Source organism: Erinaceus europaeus, chromosome 2 (genome assembly GCF_950295315.1).
Source record: "Erinaceus europaeus chromosome 2, mEriEur2.1, whole genome shotgun sequence".
In the NCBI taxonomy this organism is placed as follows: Eukaryota; Metazoa; Chordata; class Mammalia; order Eulipotyphla; family Erinaceidae; genus Erinaceus; species Erinaceus europaeus.
The window spans coordinates 980,141-990,084 of record NC_080163.1 but is presented as its reverse complement, the minus strand read 5'-3'; the positions used below and the strand labels follow the sequence as shown (position 1 = coordinate 990,084).

Below are 9,944 nucleotides of genomic sequence, written 5' to 3'. Positions count from 1 at the left end.
TCCCCCACTCCTCAGCCTCAGCCCAGAAACCCTGGGAGATGGGCACAGTGGTTGTGGGGAGGTTCCCTGTTTGGGAGGAGCCAGAGGACAGCTGGGGAAACTGAGGCAGAGGCAGCCCTGACTCTCAGCTCTGACTCTTCCCCAGACCCTCCATCTGGGAAGAGCCAGGCGCCATGGTCCCCAAGGGGAGCCGGATGACCCTGTGGTGTGAGGAGTCCCTGCAGGCTGGTGGCCTCCGTCTGTATAAAGGGAACGTCTCTGTGGACTGGGAGAATGATGTCCTGCAGGAATCTTCAAACAAGACCGGGTTCGTCTTTGAGCCTGTAGCCTCACATTATGAGGGGCTGTACCAGTGTGGCCCCCTCAGCCCCAGCTCCTCCTCAGAGTGCTGTGAGCCCCTGGCCCTGGTGGTGACAGGTGAGAGGGAACCTGGGACCCTCCCCACGGGGGCTCCTTCTCACAGGAGAGGGGCAGAGTGTGGGCTCAGGGGCCTCAGCCCACAGTGCAGCCTGGGGTGTTGGGGTGACAGCCCCCTAACACAGCTCCTCTTCTCCCTCAGGAGTTTTCCCCCACCATCCCTCTCAGCCCACCCGAGCCCTGTGGTGGAGGCAGGAGTGAAGCTAACCCTCTCCTGCAGCTCAGAGACAGCAAAGGGCACTTTCCACCTTCTGAAGGAGGGGGGCGCTGACCCACCCCTCTTCATGGAACATCGACTCTCCCCTGGGAGACCCCAGGTCCTCTTCCCTGTGGGCCCCGTGAATGCCTCCCACAGGGGCACCTACAGGTGCTACGGCTCCTCCAGCTCCTACCCCCAGCAGTGGTCAGAGCCCAGCTACCCCCTGCATCTCGAGGTCACAGGTGAGTGGCCCTGATTGTCCTGTCTCTCAAGGTGCCCTTGATGCCCTAAACCATGTGTCAGTAGGCCCAGGGATGGTGGGGTGACCCCTTAAACCATGTGCCCAGTGTGGCTCAGGGATAGTTGGGGGAGCAGCCTGGGGGAGCAGTGAGGACCCTGAGTCTCTAGTGCCTGAGGTGAGTGTCCATGTATCTGTTTATCCCCAGGGGTGTTGGAGGCACCCTCCCTGGTGGCCCAGCCAGGCCAGCTGGTGCTGACTGGGGACAGCCTGACCCTGCAGTGTCGCTCCCAGACCGGCTTCGACACATTCACCCTGACCAGGGAAGAAGGTCCCTAGGACCCATGGTGGCTGGATGGGCAGCACAGCCCTGACTTCCCCCTGGGCCCCGTGAACAGCTCCCATGGGGGCCAGTACTGGTGTCTCAGGAGACACAGCCTGGCCCACATGTGGTCAACCCCTAGTGACCCCCTGGACCTCCTGGTGGTGGGTGAGGAGCCCCCCAGGGTGCTGTGCCTCCCTACCCCTGGGTGATGGTGCAGGGAGGGGTGCTGGGAGGAGGCTGGGGCAAGGAGTAGGGGGAGGAGAGGAGGGACCCCAGAGGGGTGGGGTCTGGGAGTGCCACAGAAGGATCCCTGGAGGATGGGGGCCCCAGACAGGGTCTCTGAGGTGGGGGCTGCTGTGACCCCACAAACCTCCCCCAGGCACAAGCAGCAGGCCCACCCTGTCAGCCCTGCCGGGACCCCGGGTGGCCTGGAGAGGGGATGTTACCCTGCAGTGCCACTCTGACATCCCTGCTAACATCTTCTGGTTGTCCAAGGAGGGGTCCCCTGCTCCCCCTCAGTTCCAGTGGCTATTGTACAAAGCTAGCCCGGCAAGACCACACGGTGGAGAACACTGTCTGCTTGGCCATGGCCACCTTGGTCCTGGTGGTGCTCGGGGTCCTGCTGTTTTGAGCCCGATTCACCAGCACATGAAGAGCCCAGGATCCAGCTGGGAGGAGTCCCGCAGGAGGACAGACTCCCAGGACTGTGCACTTGCCCTGCATCTCAGGGCTCTGACCACCGGGGACATTGGATGGACTCTCCCCAGGATGCCTTTGCTTACCTGACCCTGGTGGCCCCTGGGACCCCACCAGAGGACAGTCCTGCACTGAGCCATGAGTGTGGCTGCCAAAGCCTCGTGTTCAGAAGGTTCTGGAAAATCATCGGGGTCCCCAGTCCCAGGAACTGTCACTGAGAACACAGAGCAGTGAGGTTGTTGGAATCAGGAAACATGGGCTGTGGGAGATCTGGATTAAACTGGTTCTTCCCTCCCACAGTCTGGATGTGATGTCCTACCTCCCTTCTGCCCTGCCCTGGGGCTGCACCCAAATCTCAGATTTGCAGCCACACCCAACTTTATCTGAGAATCAGCCACTCACTTCACCCTAAATCTCAGCCCCTCACTGTCCCTGCAGAGGAGGCAGAGGGACACAGGAGGGGGAGCTCTGCCAGGAGACGGGGTCTGAGGGGCAGGAGGGCCTGGGCTGCTCACAGAGGGAGGAGGAGTCAGCTGCCCAAACAGAGAAGTCCATGTGGGCGTGGTGGGGAGAAAGCCCACGCTCTGGGCTCTGCTTCCTTCCCTCTCTGCCTGGCTCCCCTGGGTGCCCAGGCCACAGGGACCTGAGCTGACAGCACAGTGACCTTGGAGCCTATTCTGCAGATCTGAGCCTGCAGGCAGCATCCCTGTGAACCCTCACAGATGGTGGGGGCCGGGGTCACTGGCCAGGGGAGGTTCCAGGGGCCTGGGGGTCAGCTGATGGGATTGGACCCTGTGGTAGAGGCACTGGGGCTGGCTGCTCTCTTATCAAATGAGGGTGAGGCTCCTGTGGGGGGCACTTCCCCTTCCTGTTGGGGTGCTGATGTGACAACCTTGTGACAGGGAGGCCCAGCTCTGAGAGAACTCACTGTGTGTCTGACCATCCTGCTGCTCTCAGAGGGGCCTCTGGGCTCAGAGGAGGACATTCCATGACCCCCACCCTCACAGCCCTGCTCTGCCTGGGTGAGATGAACCAGTGGGGACACCCAGTTTGGGAGGGACCCCCCAGCCAGGTCTGCTGGGTCAGGGCCCCAGGACTCAGGGGCTGTGTGTGGGAGGCTGGTGCCCAGAACTCTGGACACCCCTCTGACAGGTATTCTCTTCCAGGGCTGAGTTTGGGTCCCAGGACCTGTGTGCAGGCAGGTGAGTCTGTCCCCAGGTTCACCAGACCCTCATTGGGGACAGGAGACCCCACACCTGATAAGGAGAGCAGATCTGGGATATTGGGTGGGTGAATCTGGTGGGTCCTGAGCTGACAGCTGAGGTCTGGGAATGGGATGGTGCTGTGACCCTATCTCTAATTTCTTTGCAAGGACCCACCCAAAACCCACCTTCTGGGTTGAGCCAGGCCTTGTGGTCCCTGGGGGAGCTCTGTGACCCTCTGGTGTCAATGGACTCTGGGGACCCAGATCTGTGCTCTCAATAAAGACAGAAGCTCAGAACCCTGGAACACACAGAGGCCACAGGAGCCTGGAGACAAGGCCAAGTTCTCCATCACCAATGTGCTACATCTCCATGCAGGCAGATACCCCTGTTACTGTGTCAGCCCTGCTGGCTGGTCAGAGCCCAGTGACCCCCTGGAGCTGCTGGTGGTGACAGGTGAGACTCACTCAGGGGTCCCTGTTGTTTTATCTGGGCTGGCTTCACGGGCGGGTAACAGAGATGACCAGAGACACACGGCTGAGCTGAGAACGCAGTTTAATCTTTATTCACGAGCGAGCGGGCAGACATGTGCTCTCTTGTCTTTCTCCCTCGGCGGCAGAGAGGAACTCCTAAACTAATCACCACACAGATCTGTCCTGCATCCTTCTCCTCCTGCGGCTGCAGCAGGAACTCAGGAAGTACATGGGTAGGGGGCGGGGAGAAGGGAGTAGCGCAAAACTAGCAGGGGCTAAACCACAGTCTCCCAGAGGTGGGGGGGAGGCCAAACCAAGGTGAAGCAAACAACAGGTCCCAGCTCAGGTTCTCCCTCAGGAAGGGGCACTACTTTCATGGGGCCCCATCATACCAGCCCTGGGGAGCAGGGGGACCTCATTTCCCATGCTGCCTCCTCCTCTCCTAGGATCCTACAGAAAATCTACCCTGTCAGCCCTGCTGAACCCTGTGGTGACCCGAGGAGGGATCGTGACCCTCCAGTGTGTCCCAGGGCAGGGGTTTGACAAGATGGTTCTGACTCAGCAAGGAGAAGACAAGTCCCCCTGGACCCTGGACACACAGCCACACCCCAGTGGGCAGGTCCAGGCTCTTTTCCCTGTGGGTCCTGTGACCCCAACCACAGGGGGACGTTGAGATGCCATGGCTATTACAGCAGCAGACCCCAGGTGTGGCCAACCCCCAGTGAGCCACTGGAGCTCCTGGTCCCAGGTAAGGGTTCCCTCCTGCTCCCTTCATGGTCTGAAGACCCACACAGGTTACAGGGATCTTTGCTCTTAAGGGAGCCCCAGGAGGGAGGCTGGGCAAGGGGACGTGAGTTTCCCTTGTGAGACACAGGGTGTGGGGCAGTGTCCTGGGTCAGGGCAGGGGAGAGTGGGCGACCCTGAAAGCCCGCTGGTCTCTGTAGGGGCATCTGGGAAGCCCTCCCTCCTGAGCCTGCAGGGCCCTGTCATGGCCACTGGACATATACTTACCCTCCAGTGTAGCTCTGCTGTGGCCTATGACAAACTCGCTCTTTCTCAGGAGGGAGACTCCAGCCTCCCTCTGTGCCCCGGCCAGATGACCCGGGCTGGGCTCTCTCAGACTCACTTCCCCCTGGGCTCTGTGAGAACCTCCCATGGGGGCTGGTACCAGTGCTATGGGGGTCACAGCCACTCATCCCTCTGGTTGGCACCCAGCAGGCCCTTGGACATCATGGTGGCGGGTGAGGAGCCTGCAGCTCAGTCTGGATGACTCTGCAATGGGGGAGCCCCAGGGTGATGGCAGGAGAGGGGTGTGGGTTCCCCAGGGAAGGGAGGCAGGTATGGGGCAGGAGAAGGACTGATGGGACAGAGACAGAGAGGAGGGTCTTCAGAGACAGGCCCTGGAGACTGAGTTCAGAGCAAGGGGGCAGCAGCCCTCACCCTTTCCTCTCTCTAGGACAGCTGGCTGACACCCCCTCCCTCTCAATGCAGCCCAGCCCTCTCTGACCCCAGGAGAGACAGTGACCCTGCACTGTCAGTCACAGAGCCCCAGGGACTCTCTCCTATCCAAGGATGGGGAATTCCAGCCCTCCAGTATCTGAGGTCAGAGTTCTGAGCTCAGGGGTTCTGGGCTGAGTTCTTCTTCCAGCCTGTGACCCCAGCCAATGGGAGTACCTACAGGTGCTACAGCACAAGTGAGAGGTTCCCCCAACTGATGTTCCAGGCCAGTGTCCCCCTGTAGCTCCTGGTCTCAGGTGAGGCCCCTGATGTGCCATCAGTTCCTGCCAGGTGTCTGAGCAGCATTAGTTGAGGACCGAACCCCAGGGCACAGCAGACAGCCTTGGTGACACCCTGCCTCTGGGCCATGTGTCCTCAGCTCTCACCAGCTGCATATCCACACTGAGTCCTACATGAGGATTAATCTGAAAAGTGCAGATTTCTAAAGATTTTATTTATTTATGAGAACGATAGGAGGAGAGAGAGAAAGAGCCAGACATCAATCTGGCACATGTGCTGCTGGGGATTGGACTCAGGGCCTCATGCTGAGGGTTCAGTACTCTATCCACTGCACCACCTCCTGGAGCAGAAAACATTACTTCTTTATTGTGAATATTAACTTGTTATGATTTTTTGAGTCTTAGAGTCAATGTCCTGTGAAATGAGGTAGAGACAGCTGTGAGCAGGAGCTGAGGGAGCAGAGGGGACCAACATGGGGGACAGAAAGGACCAGCATGGGGGACACAGTGGACCACCACGGGAGAGACAGAGGGGATCATGATGGGGGACACGGCACCAGCCCAGGGAAAGACAGAGGGGATCAGCGTGGGAGACATGGGACCAGCACAGGGGAACAGAGGGAGCCAGCACAGGGGACAGAAAGACCAGCCTGGGGGGACAGAGGGGACCATCATGGGAGGACAGAGGGAAACACTATGGGTGATAGTGGGGACCAGCATGGGTGACAATTGAGACCAGCATGAGGGAACAGAGGGGACCAGTGTGGGGGGACAGAGGGGACCAGCACTGGGAGACAGAGGGGACCAGCACGAGGAACAGAGGTAACCCATATGGGGAGACAGAGGGAACAGCATGGGGAGACAGGCACATCTGGTCTGTGCACAGTGTGGCAGGAGAATTGGAGGCACAAGGAGCACAGCACCCAGGACACAGCCTGGGCTCCCCTGATCCTCCCTCTCACCCCATTTCCTGACCTCAGAAGCAGCTGAGACACCCAGCCCCACGCAGAACAAGCCCAGCTCTGAGAATGGTGAGGAGGGTCAGGGCCAGGGCTGCGCAGAGGGTCCCATACTGTCAGGGGAGGCAGCGCCTGGGTGATGTCAGGGCCTGGGTGACAATGACCTCCCCTGACCCTGTGTCCTCTGTGTCCACAATTCCAGTCTCTCCCCTTGAAGACCACACTGCTGTGTCCACAGTGGCAACCCCTCAGCCCTAGGACCACAGGGTGGAGAACCTGATCCGGATGGGCGTGGCTGCCCTGGTGCTGCTGGCCCTCGGGGTCCTGCTGTGGGAGGCTCAGCACAGCCAGAGGAGCACCCAGGGTGCTGTCACAAGCAGAAGGGACCCCTGGGGGGCCCAGGTGCTGACCTGAAGGGAGACCCTGGATACAAGATGAGCCTACCGGTGCTGAGGCCCCTGGACTATATTAGGGGCTCCCTGCTGGGTTGGGGGCAAGCCGGTGTGATACCAGACAACCAGGCAGACATGGCCCCTCTGCTCCATGACAACCCGGGTGTCCCCTCCCACCTTGCTGGCTCTCACTGATTCCTTCTCCCTGGCGACATGATGGGACACTTCCTGTTTGTGGCTTCTACAGTCACAGCGGCATTCCCTCATCACGTTCTGTGCAATTTTATATCACCGCATTACTGGGCAGACATCCCTTCCTCTTCTCTTTTCTTTCTTTCTTTTTCCTGCAACATGATATCTGGGGCTCTAGTGCCAACATAACAAATCCAGTGCTCCTGATGGTCATTTTTCCTATTCTTATATATAACGAGAGAGAAAGGAAGTTCAATTTAAACAAATGAATAGGAAATATCAGATTTGGGAGTCGGGCAGTAGCACAGCAGGTTAAACACACATAGTGCAAAATACAAGAACTGTCATAAGGATCCCGGTTCGACCCCCGGCTCCCCAACTGCAGGGGGGTCATTTCACAGGCGATGAAGCAGGTCTGCAGGTGTCTATCTTTCTCCCCCTATCTGTCTTCACATCCTCTCTCCATTTTTCTCTGTCCTATCCAACAACGATGGCATCAATAACAACAACAATAATAACGACAACAATAATAATAATGAAAATGGCTGTCAGGAGCAGTGGACTCCTAGTGCTAGCAATGAGCCCCAGCAATAACCCTGGAGACAGAAAAAATAATTAGTGACTTGAGACCCAAGTTCTTAAAGAATGATCTCTTAGTCCATTCTACTTGAAGCACGTTGTTATTTTTGGCCACCACTGGGGTTTCCCCATTTCAGGCCGCATTGTTTTCTCAGGTAGACACACACACACACTGGGGCCAGGGCCACAGCACTGAAGCCGCCCGCAGGTGGTGGGGCTGGGCTTGAACCTGGGTTGTGTCCATGAGAAAGCACCTTCAGTATCCAAACAAGCTAACTTGCCCGCCACAGCGCATTTTCATGTGAGGACTGCACGTGCGATGCACAGAACACTGCTTCTTCCCTCGGGGCTGCCGGCTCTTTGCCTTTTCCTAGGCTTTCTCTCCTGTGACAAGGGGAAGACTCCAGGGGACTTGGTCATTTCTGTGCCAGCTGCATTCTGCTGCGTGTCCACAAGGCGGCAGCAAAGCACCCAAGTTGTCTAGCAGCTTGTGGAATGAGGAGCGCTCAGGCTTTGGACACAGCGCAATTTCATGTGTGAGTTGTACACGACTCACAAAGTGTGTTTGTGTGTGTGTGTGTGTGTGTGTGTGTGTGTGTGTGTGTGTGTGTGTGTGTGTGTGTGTTCTGGCACTTGGATTTATAATTCCTAGGCTTTCTCTCCTTTGATGGGACGATTCCCCTGGGAGTTGATGAATTTCTGTCCCAAGCTGCATTCTGATGCGCGTCCACAAGGTGGCATCAAAACACCTGAGCAGGAGGACTTGACTCTCCTAGGTGGGTACTATGGACACTGGACAATGAGATGACTGGCAGGCAGTCTGTGTGTGTGTGTGTGTGTGTGTGTGTGTGTGTGTGTGTGTGTGTATGTGTGTGTGTGTTTAGAGAAATGAGCCAATCACAGTCCAGGGGAAGATCCTTGTGAGTGGACCTTTGAGACACTGTCCAATGAGCAAGTGGGGAAGGCCAAGTGGGCAGTCCTCAAGTGAATGACCAATGACAAAACAGGAGGAACGACCTTCCAGGGCGTGCCCTAAGGACAGTAGTAACCAGTGAACTTGCCAGTAGCTGTTGTGGGTGTGCCCTAAGGACAGTCGTCAATGAGATTGCTGGCAGGGATTTTGGGCCTGCCCAAAGGTCCTGACCCATCAGAGCACAGACAGCAACCAGTAGCCGGGCCTTACGAAACCTGACCAATGTGAGCCCAGATATTGGCTTTGGGGGCGTGTTCAGTCACAGGACAATCAGCTACGGGAGCTCAGAGGAGGACCTTAGAGACCTTGTCCAATGAGCGTGTGGGGAGGCCCCTTTGGGAGGTCCTCCAGATGAAAGGCCAATGGGAACAAGGAGCCCTGCCCTCACTGGGCAGAGCTGGAGAGCTCTGGCCAATGAGAGTCAAGCACAGGTCATGGGCGAGTCTCCAGTCCCTGGAGCTGGTGGGGAGGGCAGCGCCCTTGGGCGGCAGGTGGAGTCACAGGGATGGCAGGAGAGTCCAGCCGCCCCCTGGTGGCAGCAGGGAGCCGGGGGCATGTCGCCGCATGGGGGCCCTTCAAATCTGTGTCTCTACATCTTGATCTGAGACTCCGCAGGGACTGACGCCCCGTCCTCGCCTTCTTCGGGTGTCCACAACGGTCGCGAGGCCGCGGGTGCAGATCTCGGCCTGTGCCCCGCACACCTGAGCTGAGAGTCCAGGTGCGCGGCAGCTCCCGGAGGCCTCTCCTCTGCCTGCCGCAGCTTCCCTCCTGCCTCCATCCACACGCTCGCTCTGGATAAAGGAGACACGTGCCGCTCACAATCTTCAGACCCGCGAAGAGCCTGAGACCCGCCGTGCGAACACAGCTCAGCAGAACAGAGTGAAAAGCCCGTCCCTGGACGCACGGCAGCACCGGAGCGTCTGGCTCAGTCCGTGCGGTTCCCAGGCGCAGCCCCGGGCAGAGCGGAGCCCCGGAGGACACAGGCAGCTGCCGACACCCGACCCGAAGCTGCCGCGTGTGGACGCCGCAGAATCAGCGGGAGAGGACGGGCTGCTGACAGCTGTGTGCACGTCAAGAGCCTTTAAAGCAGGGGCAGGGGCGGCGCCGGGGCGCCTGGTTACGTGCCTACAGTGCCGTGGCGAGGACCCGGGTTCGAGCCCCTGGGCCCCACCGGCAGGGAGTTTCACAGGCCATGGAGCAGGGCTGCAGGTGTCTCTCCCTCCTGTGAGGCTGCCCCTGCAAGTACTTTCCTGTGGCGATGGGTCCCTGAACCCACAGCAAATGCAGGTTACAGGTGCGCCAGGTGCACGTCTTCCCGCACCGGACTGAGGAGCCTCCACCGGGAGCCGTCAGAGCTGGAGAGCGCCGAGGACACACGGACACTCAGCTCAGGACCTGAGTCCCAGGGAGGCCGGGCGGAGGCGCTGCTCCTCTGGCTCCTGTGCACTGTCTCTCTCACCTCTCAGCGGCTCTCTGTCCTGTCACATAAAACAGAAGGAAGGAAAGACAAGAAAGGTCACCACGAGAGGAGGGTTTGTAGTGCCCCTCACACGCAGCAACAGT

At 58.8% G+C, this 9,944-nt stretch overlaps 1 protein-coding gene and 1 pseudogene across 1 annotated transcript; both read left to right on the top strand.

The window, feature by feature from the left end:
* Positions 1-423: 423 nt before the first annotated feature.
* On the top strand, positions 424-1,537 carry LOC132533112 (leukocyte immunoglobulin-like receptor subfamily A member 6). Its single transcript, XM_060173089.1, has 2 exons — positions 424-858; positions 1,063-1,537. Exons 1-2 carry the CDS (start codon positions 702-704, stop codon positions 1,191-1,193), a joined length of 288 nt encoding a protein of 95 aa, XP_060029072.1. The 5' UTR covers positions 424-701; the 3' UTR covers positions 1,194-1,537.
* A 755-nt stretch (positions 1,538-2,292) lies between these two features.
* On the top strand, positions 2,293-6,616 carry LOC132533105 (leukocyte immunoglobulin-like receptor subfamily A member 5; annotated as a pseudogene).
* Positions 6,617-9,944: the final 3,328 nt, after the last annotated feature.

Coding starts and splice junctions, on each gene's coding strand:
- LOC132533112 (XM_060173089.1), top strand. CDS start 702: ATGGAACATCGACTCTCCCCTGGGAGACCCCAGGTCCTCTTCCCTGTG. Junction 859..1,062: donor CCTGCATCTCGAGGTCACAG/GTGAGTGGCCCT, acceptor GTTTATCCCCAG/GGGTGTTGGAGGCACCCTCC.